The 19,125-nt window shown below is 40.9% G+C and overlaps 1 protein-coding gene across 12 annotated transcripts in view; it reads left to right on the top strand.

The window, feature by feature from the left end:
- The window catches only part of MAPKAP1 (MAPK associated protein 1), a 237,004-nt gene that overhangs the window by 125,353 nt on the left and 92,526 nt on the right, over positions 1–19,125 (top strand). For all 12 annotated transcript variants that reach the window (XM_048222917.2, XM_026513965.3, XM_057313762.1 and 9 more), the window contains 2 exons: positions 2,986–3,162; positions 18,202–18,311. In XM_048222917.2, coding sequence (XP_048078874.1) covers positions 2,986–3,162; positions 18,202–18,311 — 287 coding nt within the window. The remainder of the gene's footprint in view (positions 1–2,985; positions 3,163–18,201; positions 18,312–19,125) is intronic.

Genomic DNA, 19,125 nt, shown 5'->3' with positions numbered 1-19,125 from the left:
GTTTTAACTGGGTCGTCGTGTGCATCTTAGTCCTCATTTCTAGGCATTTCTTCTCCATCTGTAAAAGTGATGAGATTGAAATAAATCTTTCTGAGCTTCTAATTTTTTGTAAGTAATATGTCAGGGTTTCCTCCTCCTTTTCAAATATGTACCATTTCTGTAGCAGGGGTTCCCAAGGGCCTTGGCAAGTCTAGACACACCATGGAATTGGCAGAGGGATAGGTGGGGGTCAAGGGTGAGGGCTCTTAACTGCCTGGGTTTGAATCTCAGGTCTGTCACTTACATGCTATTTAATCTTGAGCAAACCACTTAACTTTGTTGAGCCTCACTTTTCTAATTTGTAAAACAGAAATAATAATAAATAACTCACAGAGTTGGTGTGAAAATTCATTGAGCTTATGTATATCCATCCACACTACTTTGCACGGTGTCTGGCACATAGCACTCAGTTAATGTAGCTAATGAGACTAATGGCTATTGTACTAGTACTAATTTGGAGTCCTGAAGAGGTTTTAGAAGTCAAAATGCCATAGTGGCTTCTTTTATTAATTATTCCTTTATAAAGGCACAAAGGAACCAATATGTCCACGCATTGAATATGAAGTTTTAGTCATTTTCCCCTCAGATGTTCAATTAAGGGGTCGAAAGTGTTGGAGTACTGTTTGCTGCTAAATTTTACTCATGACCCAGAAAAGTAGGGGAAATCATTTATTCTTTTCTTTGCTGCGTTCCTTGTGCACAGAGCAGGCTACAGAACGGTTAGGTACTTTGCAAATGTTTTTTGAGTGAATAAATGATTTCATACTTTGTTTTTAAAAACTGAGAAGAATAGTAGCACTTGGCAGTGAATCTTTTGGCCCTTGGCTCTTAACCTGTGACATTTGTTGAGTTTGTTTTGAAGGGGATTTGGGGGCATCCCCTGACAATCAAAGCAGAATTCTTCTGATACCAATGTTTGGCTTTCTGCTTTGATCAATAGGCTTATTATTTGCCCTTGAAACCTCTATGGTGCTGGGGAATCACAGACATTCCTCAGGATGATTTACACGGCAGTAAATAATCTGTGCCGTCTGTTGCTTGCTTCATCAGTGTCTGCCCTGTTCGTAAAACCCTGGAGGCTCAGGGGCCCCAAGGCTGGAGCACTGCTGACATGTTAACTCCGGATCGTGCTGCTTAACTTCATTGTTGTTTTGTTGCTCTAATGTGCATCCACAATGCGTCTTTAAGGATTGACGTAACTGTAGAAGTTATTTTCCATCTGACTTTATTATAGTTACCATACCTTTCTTTTCTTTTTTTTTTTTTTACCTGTTATATCGTAGACTCTGTATATATCATCTTCTCTAATCTTCATAACTACCTCCGAGTTAGGTGATTGTACCCTTTTTATAGAAGTGGAAACTCAAGGAGGTGAAACTTATTTTCTGAAATCGCATGGCCTGTGAGTGCTGCAGCTTACTAGGTTTTAACTCAGGTCTTTCTGGACACAAAGCTCTTAGCTGCTATACCATGACATTTCCTTTATCTAAAGGACTTTCTTCTGCTGCTGTAAGTGTTTGGTGTTTAAGTTAGCAACCTCTTGTAAAGATCTGTAAGTTTCCCATATTATTCAGAGATGAATTTTAAATTTCTTAACAGCATTGCAAATACATGAAATTTATAGTGACAAACATAGCCAGATTACTTTCTTGTTATCCATCCATTTAGCAAATTTACAGTTCCCATTAATTTTAATCTGTCCTTATTACCTGTTTTATATAATAAATATCTCTTAGTCATGACAGACTGAGTATAGATCACCTGAAGTAGGCTCTTTCTCAATAAGCGGAGTTGCAGCTAAAGATTTGTGAATTAATTGGGAAAATTGCAAATCAGGTAGTCAGTGAAATAATTCATTGTCACATCCAATCAATAAACTTTGTAAATCAACTCATTTAATTCAAAAAATGATCTATATAGATCAAGCAACCAATTAAACAATTAGCATAGACTTTGCAATTAATTAATTTAAGCATCAATCATATAATTAAAACTCCAAATTTAAGCTGCACAATTTAGAACCCTACTGCCTTGTGAACTATTAGGTTCATGTCTGTGAATGCTAGCAGACAATTCAACTTTGGAGCAGAGTATCTTAAAGTGTTTTTAATTGATTTTTAAGTTTTAAATTGTCTTTATGATGGTATAGTTTCCCACCCCTTTTCAGCAAATTGGCTTTTTACTTCCCCCCAAAGAAAGAGAAGGAATTGTGTGCCGGCTCTAAGATGGGCAAGGCTGGAATCTGGGAATACATACTGGACATTCTGGGGGTGTGAGGAAAGTCCAGAAGTGGTTGAGAGAGCCAGTTATCTGCATCAGGGTAATCAGGTCATTTGCTTTTACTCTGTTAAGTATCCTTGGTGTTTGGAGTCAGATCTTGCCACATGAGTCTGAATACTCTTCAGAGAAAGGAGAACGGTATGGATTGTTTTTGTTAACTTGAGTACTTCCCCTGACCTAAACAGGTATTTTCTTAATCGTGACCATAAATCAAAGGCCTCTGATTCCTCCCCCGCACCAATAATTTTTCTCCTTTTATAGTTTTGTTTGTGTCTGTTTTATGATATTTACTTATATTTAGCTAATGTAGTACCTACTTTTTCTTCCTGCTATACTGTAAGCTTCCTTGAGAGCTGATACTAAATATCATCTTTGATGTAAGGGGTTAAGTTCTGCATCTTATCTATAACAGGTGCTCAGTAAATATTTGTTGAAAGAATAGAGTACTGGAAAGGCCCTCATTTCACATTGCTTTTCTTCCCCTTTGTATTGCCATGTTTCCTCTTTATCAAATGAAGTAGGGTTTGGGGGAAATCTAACTGTATCAGCAGCCTTTTGGGTAAAAGAACAGCAGTGTCCCAGTTTGCTTGCTGTATACCATAGCCTCTGTTCTCCTTGTCCCTCCTTCATCTTGGTATTCACTCCACTTTTTGGTTTTCCTTTCAGTGACAATGTCAGTGCCTACTGCCTGCATATTGCTGAGGATGATGGGGAGGTTGACACAGACTTCCCCCCACTGGATTCCAACGAGCCCATTCATAAGTTCGGCTTCAGTACTTTGGCCCTGGTTGAAAAGTATTCATCTCCTGGTCTGACATCCAAAGAGTCACTCTTTGTTCGAATGTGAGTATTGACCCTGTTACTGATCGCAATATCTCATCTCTGCCTTCTAGGATTTGGACTTGTTTTTGGTTTTGTGCATCATACGAATGATATTGGCTATCTGGATGTCCATCTATAGTGACTACTTCCAGGGAGATGTTGGGGACAGCATTTGCATTGTATTTCATGCTTCTGCACCTAGATTAAATGAAGACGGCTTTGCAGTAGCAAATCGCATTAGGTAGATCTCTGAACATAATATCTATGAACCAGGCCTCTGGACATACTGGGTGGGGTACTTTGGAGCCTGTGAAGCAAAAATTCTGGGTTTCCCTCTTTCTCTTCATGGATTCCAAACTCTATGAAAATGTGCGTTACAGCCACTTTTGTGACTTAAAATACTTCTTTTCTTCTCCAGCGCTGTCCAAATCAAATTTGATTTTTCCTCTCAGTTGCCTTCCTTTAGATTGATAAGGGGTAAATTTTCCTGTGCCTTTGGCAGTCTGGTAAAGCCTATAAATTATAAGCCCTTTCCAGAAAAAGCGTTTGTAAATGCAGAAAATAAAATCCACAAGAATATAAAAGAATTCCATTTCATTTAAATACTTCTGAAATAATTAAACAAATTTGTGATAGAGTAATATGTATGGCTTTTTTAATACCAAGATCCAGCAGCAGGTCTAACTCCTAAAGTCTCTTGCTTCAAAGTAGTGATGAATATAAATGATATTTGAGAAGTCTGCAACAACTGTAATGTGCTATGACATCTGTTTTTTCTGTTCATGACAGAGTCACCAGTACTGCTAATGTTACTGTGATTTGTGGACTACATTTATAATTCAAGGAAATGCTAAATATCAGTTAGAAGTTAATGAAAGTAAAAATATAATTTTTGTTTATTCAAGTCTCTAGAGCGAGTTTTACCCAGAGGTCCCAGTTGTTAGAGGAAAGCCTGTAGCGTTTTCTAAGCACAGTTTAAGTTTTGCTAACCGGAACTGGGGCTGGCCCTCTCCTGGCCCTCTCCTGGGAACGATAGTGATCCTTTTGGCACCCCCTGCTGTTAGTAACCAGCAAATTCACTATCCACAAGAAGGATTGCTTTAGAGGACTTTTCCCTTGTCTCTTTAAAACGTATTGCCTTTGTTGCAGATTTTTACTCAAAATAGGATTATGCTACCTATGATATAGGAGTATTTTGTGTCTTTCTACCCTTGAACAAAGAAAGAATACCTGAGTATTGAGGGAAAGGTGGAGCTGAGGGGGATGACTCCCAAGTTTTTGTACTTACGGTTTCATCCCTACTATGAAGTCTTGTTTGGTATATGTAACGGTAAATATTATCCCTCTTTTTATGTTTAGGAGACGTTAAAACAACAACACTGAAGAATATTGAAAGTAATTTAAAACTTATCCAATGATTCCTCCCTCCTAATATAACTATTTTCATTTTCGTATCATCATCTCCATGTATATATATTACAGTTTCCACTCTAGTGTAAATATTGTGTTATTTTTACTTACAATTACAAATACTAAAATTACAAATATTTGATATCTATTACTTAAAATTACAAATATTTGGTATCTGTTCTTAGTTCCTATAATCTACATTTATTATGTGCCAAGAATCTAGACCAACCCTGTTCTCGTGGAGCTTACTATCTAGTAGGGAGACAGTTTGTCAAATCATTAAAATGTGATGAGCAGGGTGGCTCAGTCGTTAAGCATCTGCCTTAGGCTCAGGTCATGATCCCAGGGTCCTGGGATTGAGCCCCTTATTGGGCTCCCTGCTCAGCAGGAAGCCTGCTTCTCCCTCACCCCTCCCCCTGCTTGTGTTCTTTCTCTCACTGTGTCTCTCTCTGTCAAATAAATAGATAAAATCTTTTTAAAAAATTGAAAAAAATGTGATGAACAGTACAACAAAAAAGGTCCAGGATGCACTGGAAGCCTACCATGGGATGTTTAGATTGTTTTCTTGCTTTGGTTTTAATAAGTGATTCTGTAATAGTCCTTATCCAAATCCCATTAATTTCTGCTGAATAACTTCCTTTGGACAATTTCCTGTGAGTAGTATTATTGGTCAGAGGAGAAACATCTTTAGACTTTCACTTTGTATTGACATGTAGCTTTCTGAAAGATGTTCCAGTTTACAGTGCTACCAATAGAATTCATAAGAGCATCTTTTGAAAGTCTTACCATCACAAAGTACCATTAGGACTTTTTTCTTTTTACTTTAAAAGATGTATATAGGGGTATTTCAGTAGTCTCCCCTTGCATTTTTGTTCTTTATATGACTGGAAGAGTTGTTCTCATTAGTGCATATTTTTACTACATAAATATTAACATACGACTGTTGCATTCTTTTGAGCTAAATGTCCTTTTTAAAACAAGAGCTTTTAAATCATTGGTTTTCAACAGAATGGGGCTGAGTGTAGGCAGGACATATCTTCCTGGGAGAAGCATCTGAAGAGACTATACAGGGTCTCCCTATGAACCCCAGCTGGGAGAATGGGAGGAGAGAGAGGAGGAAAGGCAGAGAGTAACAGCAACTGCTTTGAACTTAATACTCTTAGTTTTTTCCTGAATTACTCCCATCCCCTCTACTCCCACTCCCAAACACACACCCCAGTCAGTCCTTTTTCCCTTTTAAAGTTCAAGAGAGCTTATTCAACATGTCTAGAGTATTTCTAAAAACACGAGGTAAAATAAAATCTTTATATGTCAACATTTAGGGAAAAAAAAGGTCAATAAGTTTTCTGTTTCTTCTTTTTGTCAATTGTCTGATGAAACAGTACAGATTACTAACCATTTGCCCCATGTGTATTTTCTTACTTCAGCAACCTTCCATTCATCTTGCTGGTCTCTATTCTAAGTTAGAAAAGCATCACCTGCAAATGCAGGATGGAGCAGACCTTCAGGAGTCGCCAGGCATGTGTCCAAAGTTTCAGAGAGTGAAGTCCCAGCAAAAAAAAGTAAAGCTGCGCTCCTTGTCTTCATTAACCCCTTTCCTCCTTGCATCTCTGTCCCAGGAGAGAATGGGCAGGGAGTGTCTGGGAAGACACTGAACTGAACCAGGAAGAGGGAGCTAGGTTATGACAATAAGCAGTGAATTACTATTTACTAATTGAAAGCTATGTGTATATTATTTCATTTTATCTGAAAATAGCCAGGTTTTTATTATGACCATTTTAGAGACATGAAGACTGAGGCTGACAAGTATTGCTCTCAGGCCTGGATTTACCCTCATGCCTGACTGCAAAGTCCATGCTCTTTGCAACACCCTACTGAGGGTTGGGACGGTGGTGGGGAATCTAGTGGTGGTCTCACCATTCAAGTAAATCCCCCTGTCTTAAGGCCAGCATTCAGCTGCTGTATATTATAGTGTAGTAGGTAAGAGCAGGGGCCTCCAGAGCCAGAATGCTTGGGTGCCGTTCCTGACCTTACCCTTACTCTAGTGTGTGTGTGTAATCTTGGATGAATTGCAAAACTTTTTTGTGGCCCAGTCAAGTGAGGGTAATAATGATAATACCTACCTCATAGAGCCATGATGAGGATTGAATAGGTTGATGTATGTAAAGCACTTAGAACAGTGCCTGGCTTAGGTAAGGTGTGAGTTATTGTTGCAGTTATTGTTGTCATGACCAGAAACCCTTTGAGGGCAAGAACTGGATCATTTATGCCCCACAATACCCAGCATAGCTCCATTACTGTGGTAGGCATGCCACACATATTTCTTGAATGAACTGAATGGAACTCTTTGCTGCTTCTACATTTTTCTTCTTCCCCTCCTTGCTGTTTTCTAGCAGAGAGGGGCAGAGTGTGGGTAGACATTGCTCAGCTGAACTGAAAAGTTATTGGGATAACTTTTGCTGAGGTAGGGGTAGGGGTAGACACTGGAGATCTGTAGACTTCAAATCAGTCCTCTTACAGGCAGACATCTTTTAAGAGATAGTAGCAAGACCATAAACTACTTGAAGGGAGGGTGCACACGGTCTTATTTATCTCTACATCCTGGGCAGCCAGCAGAGCTTTGTAGAAAAGGAATGGATGAATCTTCAGGTGTCTTTGGGCTGCCTAGGAGGGCCCCTGGCCAGACTTTCTGTTCTACCTCACTTTCTGAGCCCACCTTGCTTCTCGTACAGCCCTGTTCCTGCCTTTTGAATACCATGAAGCCTCTAGCTTGCCTTCTGGCTTTCAGAGGCCCTCACACCACCCACCCCACAGCTCGTATCTCCCATATGCCATCCTTCCCCCCTCCAGGTGCAGCTGCACAGGCTTTGAGCTTTGACTAACCTGTGTTAAAATTTCAGTTTCACTGGTGCTACACGACCATAGGCTCAGCTTCTTCATCTGTAAAATGAGGGGAATAATAACTACCTCTTGGAATTGTCATGAGGAATTTTCTTAAATGTAAGTAATGTACAGACCTCTTTTAAAGGAAAATTAATTCTCCTGAACCCTCAATGTTTGCCCAAATTCGTTTTATTATAATGTTACTTAAATACACTTAAAGGTAAAATTCTGGCTATAAATTCCATGTCTTTATGCAATCCAAATTATAAATTAAATACAAATAAAACTGTAACATTAATAAAATATAGATTAACAACTTAAATGCAACAGGTGATGTTTTGCTCAGATTAAGTCACTGATGTTGGATTTAATGGGTGGTAAATGTTGTACTTGTCAACTTGAGTTTTTTGATTTTCATAGGAAACCTTGACTACCATATTAATAGTTGTCTTTTAAACAGTGAGTGTATTTTTAACTACCGAGTCCATTATTTTAATAAGCTGGTTGATTTATAGTGCATCCTTCCCCCCAGTTTTAAATGTGCTTTACTGGAAAAGCAAAGAATGTTTCTGCAACGATAACTGATTTATGTCAGTTTGCCCAGGACTTTCCCTGTCTTGAAATACAAAATCCTGTACCAGGAGCACCCTCCCCCAGCCCCTAGTGAACCAGGATAATTGGTCACCCTACCTTCTGCTGTTGTCAGTTGGTCTGTACATAGGTGGGCTCTCTGCCTGATTGATACCTGTGCACAGTGTGACTTGGGTACTCAGAGCATGAATTTTTCAGAGATCAGCAAACAAGAGTTCATAGAGAGAGCCTTGTGCCCACTTCTCCCCTCACTTTTCTCTGTTCAACAAACTGTTTTTGCATGTGACTTGCAGTGATGTCATTTGGCTTTTCCTGAATCTATTAGTGATGTTAAATAACTCTAGCTGCTGGAACACACAACCCCCAAATCTCAACAACTTATCCAGCAAGTTGGCAGACTTCTTCTGTAAAGGGCTAAGTAGTAAATATTTTAGGCTTGTGGGCCATACATCTCTGCAACTCAACTCTGCCATAGTAGCAAGAAAGTAGCCATAGACAGCAATACGTCAATGTGAACAGGCATGGGTAGATTTGTCGACCCTGGCTTATCTTAGTAAATTTATTTCGTGTTCAGATCCATCTGATGAGGATCGGGTTGCTCTCCTGGGTATTTCTCCTCTAAGCAGTGATTCAGGGCTCCCCCAGCTGGGTAGAGAATGGGGAACATGGAAGGCTAAGAGTGGCCTACATCTCTATCACAATCTATTGCTTATATAAGTCATATATATATATATATATATATATATATATATATATATATATAATGTATACACACACACGTATATATTCTATATATAACTTTGCTTTTCTAAATATACATCATATGTATATGATGTGTGTGTGTGTGTGTGTTCATGATTTTCATTAAACTAAAAGCAAAATTTTTAAATTCTGAAACTTAGCCTGTGAATTCATCTGTTGATCCTGGGGGCCCTTAAACCTCAGGTAGGAAATGCTGTTATGAAGATGTTAGCTCAGACCCTGGTTTGTAGGAAGTGTTACATAGTTGCTATTTTTGTTATTTCTGTCAGAGACTTCTCAGTCTGAATAATTCACACTAAGGTGTGTATGGGGTTTAACTTTTCTTTGGGTTATTTATTACATAATGAACACATGTCCATCCTAGAAAAATTAGAAAATAGAGCTATGTTTCTTCCTACAAAAGAAAATTTAAACTTTCACTTTGCTCCGTCACGCAAGGCAGTGACTTTTTAGGTTATAGAATTATGTATGTTTGAAGAGAGGGGGCGCCTGGGTGTGGCTCAGTTGGTTGAGCATCCAACTCTTGATTTTGGCTGAGGTCATGGTCTCGGGGTCATGTGAGATCAAGCCCCTCCTTAGGCTCCGTACTAGGTGTGGAGCCTGCTTGGGATTCTCTTTCTCCCTCTCCCTCTTCCCTTCCACCCACCCCCCCACCCCTGCTCTCGTGTGCATGCATGTTCTCTCTCTGGGAAAAAAAAAAAATGAAAAAGAGGAGCTAGTTAACATACGTGAGCCCCCAGTTGGGAAAGTGTCCTGTGGAGAAGAATGTGAGACTGGGTGACTTCTGATGTTCTTACTGAGTCGGTGGTGTGAGACCAGCCTTCTCTTTCCAGGCCCTTGGTCCTGGGGAACTTCTAGACACAGAGTTGTTGTTTGGGGAGGGAGAATGAATTACACTAACAACTTGCAAATTAGGAGCATGCTAATGGAAACTCCTTTACCAGACAGGCAAATGGATTTCTAACATACCCTTTGTTGGTGATTGATTTTGGACAGATCCAATGTGTATGTAAACAGGAGTCTCTAACTTGCTGACTGCTAGCTGCTCTGAGCCTAAGCCTTGAAGTTGTTTGGCTATCAGGAGTGTGGAAGGGGAGAAGTAGGAGGCAGAAGTATGGGGGAGTCTGATTGGTTCCCAAAACTAAATGGCTGGGTCTCAGCTAGTTCCCAGTATCTGAAGAAGTGCTCCTTGGCAGCGGTGACCAAGCCAAGGCCTGCTGGGCCTTTGGACGTGGTAGGACAAGGGAGGATGAGACCTTGGAGTGAACAGGGGACGGGCCTGCTTTTGTCCCTCTTCTCCCATTCCCCAGCACAGGGCCAGTTCAATTAGAATTTGTGGAACTGAATTGAGGTTAAAAATGGCACTGGCAATAGCAACTGTGATGGTGTCATTAGATGTGTTGCCATTAACATTTCACACCAGGATCCTATTCTGGAGTCGGAAAGAAGGATTTTAAAAAGAGAAGAAAAGTCCAAACTAGTAAAATGGACAGAATCCCCCTAAATCAGAAGTCAGTAAGAACAGTTAAATCTCCCTCCTATACATGTGTTTTACTTAAAATGTTTGCTATATCAGGTGGACATGGGGAAAGAACGTTTCTAACCAATAGCTACAGAGCCGAGCAAATAGAATCCAGCTAGGATTTTGCTGTTTGGGAAAGGGTAGTGGGTAATGGGTAGAGGGTCTTCCACCAGAAGCTGGGCTGCCTTGGGCATTGTGGCCCAGAAAGTTCCCAGAGACAGCTGTGGCTTCTCCTGGCCCTATGTATAAAGGGAAAGATTAGCTGCTTTTTAAGAGGCATGCAGATTCATTGGCTGTATGAGGGCTTTTCAAAAGGATTGGTAGTTTTAGTGTACCCTCTTGATGAGATCTCCAGAGTATACCCCAAGTGACCAGACCTTTTTGAAAGGATGTCATCAGTTTGAAACCTTTCCTACTCTTATGTGATACTGCTTTGTGGTCTAGAGAGGAGGAAAAAAAAAAGGAAATGAGCGTTTTTGCACACTCACTCAGTTTGGTGCCCCTAGTAGCCATTATCTCTTTTATTCCTCATAACAAACACATTTTTATAGTATATAAGCTGAGGATCAGAAACAGGTAATTATTTGTTCAAGGTCGTACAGTTTGGTAAGGACCAAAGCTAGAATAGGATAAGGAAAAAGAAAAGATGCGTATATTCTTTGTAACCAGGCCTGACAATATGGGTATAAATTATCTTACTTATTTATTGTTTGCTCGAGTCATAGAAGACCAACTGTGTGTTGTTTCTTTTCATTCTGTTGTATTAGCAAACATTTTCATTGTCCAGATTGTCCTCATGTACGGAAATGTAACATATGCAGCCTGTTTAATTTTGTATTTGTAAATCTGACTTGATTTCCTTTTTGGCAACAGCTACTGTCTAGAGAAAAGAAAAGATTTTTCTTTGTGTCTGTTTAAAGTGGCAGAAATATTGGAGCAAGTAATAAAGATGGAAAGCATTAATTACATACTTCTAAGAATTTAAAGGTCAGACAAGCTAAATATGTATGTTTTCCTCACTGGAATGTCTGTTGAAATTGTGCCAGGATATGCTTTGTTCCTACAATAAAAGCACACATTTTAGATAGCCATCAACTTACTTTGGTATCCAAAAATTATACCAGATTGTTGCTTTTGTTGCTATATGTCTTAAAAGTTTAGGACTCACATTTCTGACATTAATGTGATTTGTTTCATGATCCACCCTCTTGGCCATGTTTAGTTACTATGTCTCATTTTGATTTCCTCTGTTCTCCCCTCAGCTTATGTTGGAGTCTGTCAGCTGCTGCTATGTACATGTCAGGCTAGTGACTTGTAATGTTTATTAATACAATGTCAGTCTTGCTGTTGAAAAAACTGTGATGCTTCTCAGAAGGTTGCAATAGAACGAAGCGTTTGATTTCCAGATCCTGTCTGCACTGCATGGTGAATACATTCTCAGATGTTATGCAGTTCACTGACCTGACAGTTATGGAACCCCGCCTGGGACCCCATTTCAGCAGGACATATTTGAACAGAAACAGTTTGCAAAACTTTACACACTTAAACTCCTGCCAAGGCAAACTGTTAGCCACTTGAGTTTGTTATAAATACCCAGTGGCAGTAGTTGGAAGTAGCCCACGGTGTGTTTTATATTCTGAACTGAATGTGAATGTCTTTGCGGTTATATAGAGTAGTAAATAATTGAGTTTGATTAGGGAGAGGGACCTCATTATCCCCCACCTGTGCCCAGCTGGAAGGGGAGGGTCGAAATGAAGCCATTAGCTGTCTCTCTTACTGGCATCTCAAAGAGCTCAAATACATCTGTGTCTTATTTTCTTTTCTGGCACAATCAGTCGAGCAAGCTAAGCAGGCATGACCGGATTTGGCAAGTCCCAAGGACTCTGGCAAAGATACACAAAGGCGGAGGGCAGTCATTTTGGCTTCTCACTGCCCATTAGTCTAGCGAGTTATGTTTTTGGAAAATGTCTGTTTTGAAAAAGAGTACTTTGTCCAATGTCAAACATCACATACTCACACAATACGCTTTGATCTTTAAAAAAAAATTTGTCAGTGCAAGGGGAAACAAAATGTGGCATTCACACTAGTGTAAACTCTCTTTATGGATAAAGTAATACCCGAAGGACTTGCTTTAAAGCAGGCATGCTGCAGTTATTACAAGGCTTTCTCTTGCTCATATATTTTCATTTTCTACTTTGAAGTGCTAGAGAATGAACATGCATGGAATTGGGACCAGCGCAGGCTGGGAACTGGAGGAGTGTGTCTTCATCACTGTTATGACCTGGTCAGGAGTGGAGAATCGAGTGCTACTCTTGGCAGCCTTTTCCCACTTTCACAAACTGAGATTGTGGCTCAAGAAACCATGACATTCTCCAAGGGCGTTTAAAAAGGGATCTCATAGTTCATATGGGTAGTCTAAGAGTTGGGGCATTTATGATCAAACTGAATGTTACAGTGGGTGTTGAAACTTTGCCACAGATGGGTCAGTAGTTCCTGTCTGGAGGATGTGCTCTCTGGAAGTCTCTTCTTCCCATGAGTCCTCAAGGCTCCCTTCTGGGCTATAGAGAGGTTTAAAACTCAGGCTTTGGTGACTCCTGGCTCTTTCACTTAGCTGCGTAGCTCCAGGCAGGTGTCCTAACCTTGCCCCACCTCAGTGTCCTCCATTATAAAATGGGGCGGATAATAGCACCTACCTTTTCTGGGAGGATTAAGTGAACAAAGTAAGTGCTCAATAAATGTTGACAGTTGTCATCATCTCATTTATCACTTCCTTGTATGTAGAAAAACCATGGTTATTATACTAAGCATTTATTACATGACAGGTATTATGTTAACTACTTTACAAATATTTAGCCCTCACAATAATCTTCTGCTTTAAGAATTATCCCCATTTTGTAGATGAGGAAACTGGAAGCTAGAGAGAGAGAGATTATATCATTTATCCCAGGAAGGCAGAGCTGGGACTCCAAAGCAGGTTCTACTCTAGAGCTTGCTGTGCTTTGCTGCCTTCTGGTCACCACCATCTTTCTTAGCATGATATAGAACTAAATGATCACTGTGTTTTGAGACATCTCCTTTAAGGACCCCTCTGATCCCCTTACCTTCCCCGGCTTGGCTAAGTGCCTCTGTGTTTGGTAGCACTCAGAGCTGGCCTCCATCTTTGTACTTACACATAGCACTGTAATTCTTTCTTTGCTTCTTTGTCTTTCTCTCCCACTGGACTGTACTACTTGGTTTCTGGACCATATTGTTGATTTCTTTTTTTTTTTTTTTTAAGATTTTATTTATTTATTTGACACAGAGAGAGACAGCCAGCGAGAGAGGGAGCACAAGCAGGGGGAGTGGGAGAGGAAGAAGCAGGCTCCCAGCGGAGGAGCCTGATGTGGGGCTCGATCCCAGAACGCCGGGATCACGCCCTGAGCCGAAGGCAGACGCTTAACGACTGAGCCACCCAGGCGCCCCATATTGTTGATTTCTGAACTCAAAATTAAGATCTTTAATAGAGTGACTTCAGGTAAATTCCCTAATGCCTCCAGCCTCAGATTCTGTAAAATGGATATAATAATAGCACCTATTTTAGGATGGGATGAGTTAATACAGATTTTAAAAGCTTAACATAGCACCTGGCACTTGGTAAATGTTCAGTAGATGGTAGTTGCTGTTATAACTGTTGTAATTGTTGAATAATAACTTGTACTGTGCAGCTCAGAAAGCTCTTAATAAGTCTCATTGAATTTCTCTGCACCACCACCATGATTTTTTACTTCCTTCATCCCCATCCAAAGCCAGTGAGTTAAGCTGAGGTGTAGTATACCCACTTTCTGGCTTACTCTTTCAAAAATGAAAGCCTTGAAAACAGAGCCCCAGTGCTCTTCTGTGAGCTTCAGGGGGGCTTGCTGCCTGGGCCAGAGGTTGCTTGCGTACAGTGCCCCTCACTTTTGCTACCATGCCCAGCAGATTGCACATTTTAATGGCCCCGTGTTACCAATTATAAGAATGGTTGGGATCCATTCCCCCAACTAAGCAATCTCTGCTGAGGGTGTAGGAGAGAGGGGGTGAGTGGGGCCTCTCCTCTTTTAGTGTTGCCTTAGGACAAGGGGAACACAAGAGCACTAACATTTCTAAGCTCCTTTTACTGTTTGCCAACCTTAATGCCAGGTGCTTGGCATTCATTGTCTATTTTATCCTCTCTGACAATTCTGTAGAGAAGCGGCCTCTGCCTTTCCTGGATGCCGCTGAGGTTCCCACAGGCTAAGGCAACATTTTGGTTAGCCATGGAACCAGGATTTGAACCAAAGGGTACTTAACTCCCAGCCTATGTGTTTTCCTCTCCAATATGTTGCCTCCCAACTTGGGTTCTGCTTCCAGCTCTGTCCCTATAAATAGAATCTAAGCTTTTCAGTTAAGGACCTGTGCTCCGTCACCTCTGGTTTAATATTTAGCAGAGAAACGCTCGTCGTGTTAGGTTAATGTGGGTATAAAAACTTCCCTCTGGTAGCTGAGTGGCTTTGCACTGGGACAGGGCTGAATTCCTCAAGTGAGTAATCTCTTTTTAAAATGCCCATACGTTTTTCAGTGGTTACGAGACTTGACAGGACCTAACTTTGAATTGACTGAAGCACTCCTGGCAGCATTTAGTCAGCTCCCTGAAGTGGCGCTTCAGCCTAGACCCGGCGCAGGCAGCGCAAGGAACTGTGGAGGGCAGCTGCTTGTGCTCGGTGCCCCCAGAGTGCCCTGCTGTGGCAGAAGACAAGCTGTCTGTCCACGAGGGGAGCAGGAGGAGGAGCAGTTCCTGAGACGAGACCCTGGGTTTATAGTCCATCTGTCTCTCCATCCGCCTGTCTGTCCGAGGGCTAGCCACCCTCAGCGCAGGTCACACCTCAGAGACTGGAATGCAGGGCCACACAGAGAAGGGAGGCGAGGCTAGCGAGTGCCGTCCCTACCTGCTGCCAGCATTTCCCTCGAGATCAGTGTCTTCTCGATCGCACACCCGATGCCCCACATTAAATAAAAAGCAGCTCTAAAAGATGTATTTCAATAGACTTTTTAGAAAGCCCATAAAAATTCCTGGATCTAAAGAAATGAGGCATAAAACCCAGAATGTTTGGAAGTCAAGCTGAAAATTGTGGGAGCAAGTCTCCATTTCCATTTATTAACTGGGAGCATAACTTAACAGTGGCACCTAGGTGTCTTCGGAGAACCACTTCGATTCTGTGCTCCTGTATTTTAGAAACATTTTGTCCCCTTAAGTGCTGTAGACTTGGAGCAAGATCCAAAGTTGGTGTTTGTCTGGAGGGAGCGAAGCGAGTGCAGCGGGCGACTGACCTGAGGAAGCTTTCATTAGGTCTGGTTGAGTGTGCAATACGTGGGTCACAACCTCTTTCTCCTTTTAATGTGCACGATTTTACCGAAATGGAGCCCCAGAGTAAGATACCGCACACTCATGAAGGCACATTCCGAGCGCGGTGCGTGCCCCTTCCCTTCACTGTTGTTTTCATTTTCCTCTCATGAACCTTGCTACCCTGGCTTCAGCACGGAGGCTGTAAAGGAAGATGGAGAGCCGAGTTACCTCAGAATGATCACTATCGTTAACATTCACGGGTGGTTCACTTATCATTCCTGACTGCACAGACATGGCAGCCGCTCGGAAGCGTCCGCAGGTGTAGCATGGTGATACATATTACATTGTGCCACAATGGATTTATGTATTCTGTAACAAAAGAAAAGTGTAATGAAAAAATACAGAAGGTAATCCTTTATTCCTCCACCACACAATTTATCAGTAATGCCTGTGGATGATAAGTGCCAGGGATTTCCTCTGCTTGCTTTAACCTTGTCACCCAGGTACGTTTTGGTAAAATGACAGAAAAATACAGACTAGGGATTTTCCTCTGTTCAAAAATCTTTTAAAAGGACACGTTTAATTTATGGAAGTTTGTCCAAACGCAAGGCTTCCTTTTGAACTTCTAGTCTGCCTTTGCTAAAAAAGATAAACATATTGGTTTGAAATAATGCTGTCAGCCAGCAGCAGATTAGGAGAGAATGTAAGCAATTTATAAGTGGACTCAAATCTAAAATAGTTCAGGTGGAACCCAGGTAGATGGAAGTTCGTGAGATCTAGCCCAGTACTAGTTTGGGCGTACCCGAGAACTTGTGTTCCCTTTTAGGCCCCACTCACCCATCGCCCAACATATTGTCACAGATGGAGCACATACTGACTTCCGAGGAGAGAGCAGGGGAAGACAAGCCTGAACGCGGATGATTGGCGTTTGTTCCAAACACACACTGGCCTAGCGCCAGAGCAAATACCCCCAAGTTTATAAATGCACAAGGCACTTTACATTTCAGTGCTCTTGCCAAAGTATCACTTACTGCATCGCTCCCTAAATATAGTTTTAAAAAAAGAGCTATTTCTTATTTTGCTTTGATCAGTAAAATAAACTTTTAAAGATTGTTCTGGGATGGGGTCCAGCTTCTGAGGTAAAGAATGGCTGGAGCTCAGGCATGATTCAGTAACAGAGTGTTCAGTAAAATTAGCTTGACAGTTCTCAGGCCTGCTGTTCAATAGCAAGAACTTGACCAAGTTAAAATGGATGATCGTGTTGGCTAGACCAGCGTCGGCTTTTGCTTTTTAACAAATGGAATGTCAAGGATTAAACAGCAAGCCGTATGGAGAGGAGGGGTGTGGAGATGTCTTTGTATTAGGGAAGCAAATTGGGTCCTTGGTTTTGAGATCGGCCCCCAGCCCCTGTGGAAAGCCAGCCACCTGGTTGGGTCCAAACTAGATCCCAAACAGGCTTAAGGCCTCTTCTCAGCCGGTCCTCAGCCTTCTCCCGTTGGGAAGCTTTTCCATGGCTTAGCTTGGGGCTTGGCTTTTCCTTCGGATTTCTTGTCAATGTGAAGTTCTGCCATATTTTTTGGCTCTGTGTTCTCCTTTGAGATTCTTACGAGGAAATGGGAATGCGACCAAACTCCTTGTGGTAATTCCCATGTTCCGTAGTTGGAAACTTGGGTCCCATTTGTTAGATGAGCTGCTTGGAATTGGCCTGTTTTGTTCTGGTGCCCGAGCATAGTGAGTAGTATTTGTGATACTTGCTATTGCAATTAACAGTCTTAGTGAAGTTATGCCTCACCCAGGGATGGGCTTCTGTTTTTAGGGTACTTGTTCCCTACCAGTTTTTTCCTGTCTAAATGAACCCCTCCCTCCAAGTTTGACTGACTAGAAGCTTACAAGTAGTGTCAGTATTTTGTCTTGTAATTATTTATGCTTCATTTCATATTTTGTTTGACCTTCTAGGACCAAATGGATTAAAACATTTCCTACTGAAGTATATACAGACCGTACATTTAAAATTTATTTATTTATTTACTTACTTACTTACTTACTAGCCAGTTAGGATGAGCCTTTATTTTCTTTATTCTAAATTGCTTTGGGCTATCATATTTTCCCCTCCACCTTCCCCCCACCCCGCCACCACCCCTCATCCTCACCCCATGACATTTTTCCTCTAGGGCTCCATGAGCTTTAATGTGATGGTGGTATCTGCCTGCAGTGACATCTGCTGACACAAACCAAGTTTATTGTCAGTCCTTGTTCCAGGATTTGGCTTGGGAGCCAACATGAGTAACCCACGGTACTAGTGACCCACACAGACCAATTAGATTCAATTTGAGATAAATTAGAAAAACATTCCCTAGCTCTGACCTTTCTTTCACTTGGAACTGTTTATACCAGAATGCCTCTCTCTCTCTCTCATTAGAAGTTAGTCTTTTTTTAAATAATTGGCACTTTAAGGTACACTCAGTAAAACTTTATTAAACACAGTGAAGACCATAATAACATTCCTCTGGTTGAATGTTAGTGATGATTTCATATTTGTCTTTTCCTACAGAAATGCTGCTCATGGATTCTCCCTTATTCAGGTGGACAACACAAAGGTCACTATGAAAGAAATCTTGCTTAAGGCAGTGAAGCGAAGAAAAGGATCCCAGAAAATTTCAGGTGAGACCATGGAAACATAAGCTTAACCGTTAGTTTAAAAATGCTTGTGTGTGCATACGTGTTCGTACGTGCGTGCGTGTGTGTGTGAGTGAGTGAGAAGGATGGCTAGATTGTTTTAGATATCATTGCTAGAAGGTTTGGTTAGCAGATCTACAGCAAAAAAAGTGATTTTTTAAAGTGCCCCTGGGCCCAAGGAAGGGATTGGGTCAGTGGCATGTGTGAGAAGAATGTGTTCCTATTGATTATGGAAGCTCCATCATTAATAATTTGTGATGGATTAAGACAAAGCTATATGAGCTATTGGTATAAAGCTGTCTTGAAAACCAAATCCTAAATTTGAAGGACTGCTTTTAATTTCATGTTTTCACATAATTTTCCATGGGGGAAACTTTCAGTTGCTAGTGTTTGGGGTATGCAATAAAAGAAAAACAATTTTCATTTTTACCAAATGAGGGCAACTGTAAAATAAATTTTTTAAAGATAAATCACTTGATGTGCACAAATACCTGTTAATCTTTAATTCCTCATTACCCAACTTTGTACTGAAAATAAGCTTATGGTATTAGCTATGATATTTAAAGGATATGAGGGAAAAAATATTACCAGTATTGAGAAATAATTATTTTGAGAAATAGCTCAAAGATTTGTCATACCACAGACAACTTTAATATAAATCAACCTCTGTATGACATGTCAAATATCATCGTTTTGTAAATAAATGAGACTTCTTCAACACCTTTGGTTTCATCTTCTGGAGAGGAAAAAATGCATTACTCAGGTTGAAGAAAATAGTTTTGTGTTCTTTTTAAGGAGA

Source organism: Ursus arctos, unplaced genomic scaffold (genome assembly GCF_023065955.2).
Source record: "Ursus arctos isolate Adak ecotype North America unplaced genomic scaffold, UrsArc2.0 scaffold_18, whole genome shotgun sequence".
Classification (NCBI taxonomy): Eukaryota; Metazoa; Chordata; class Mammalia; order Carnivora; family Ursidae; genus Ursus; species Ursus arctos.
The sequence above is the reverse complement of the archived record's forward strand: the minus strand, read 5'-3'. Positions and strand labels throughout refer to the sequence as shown.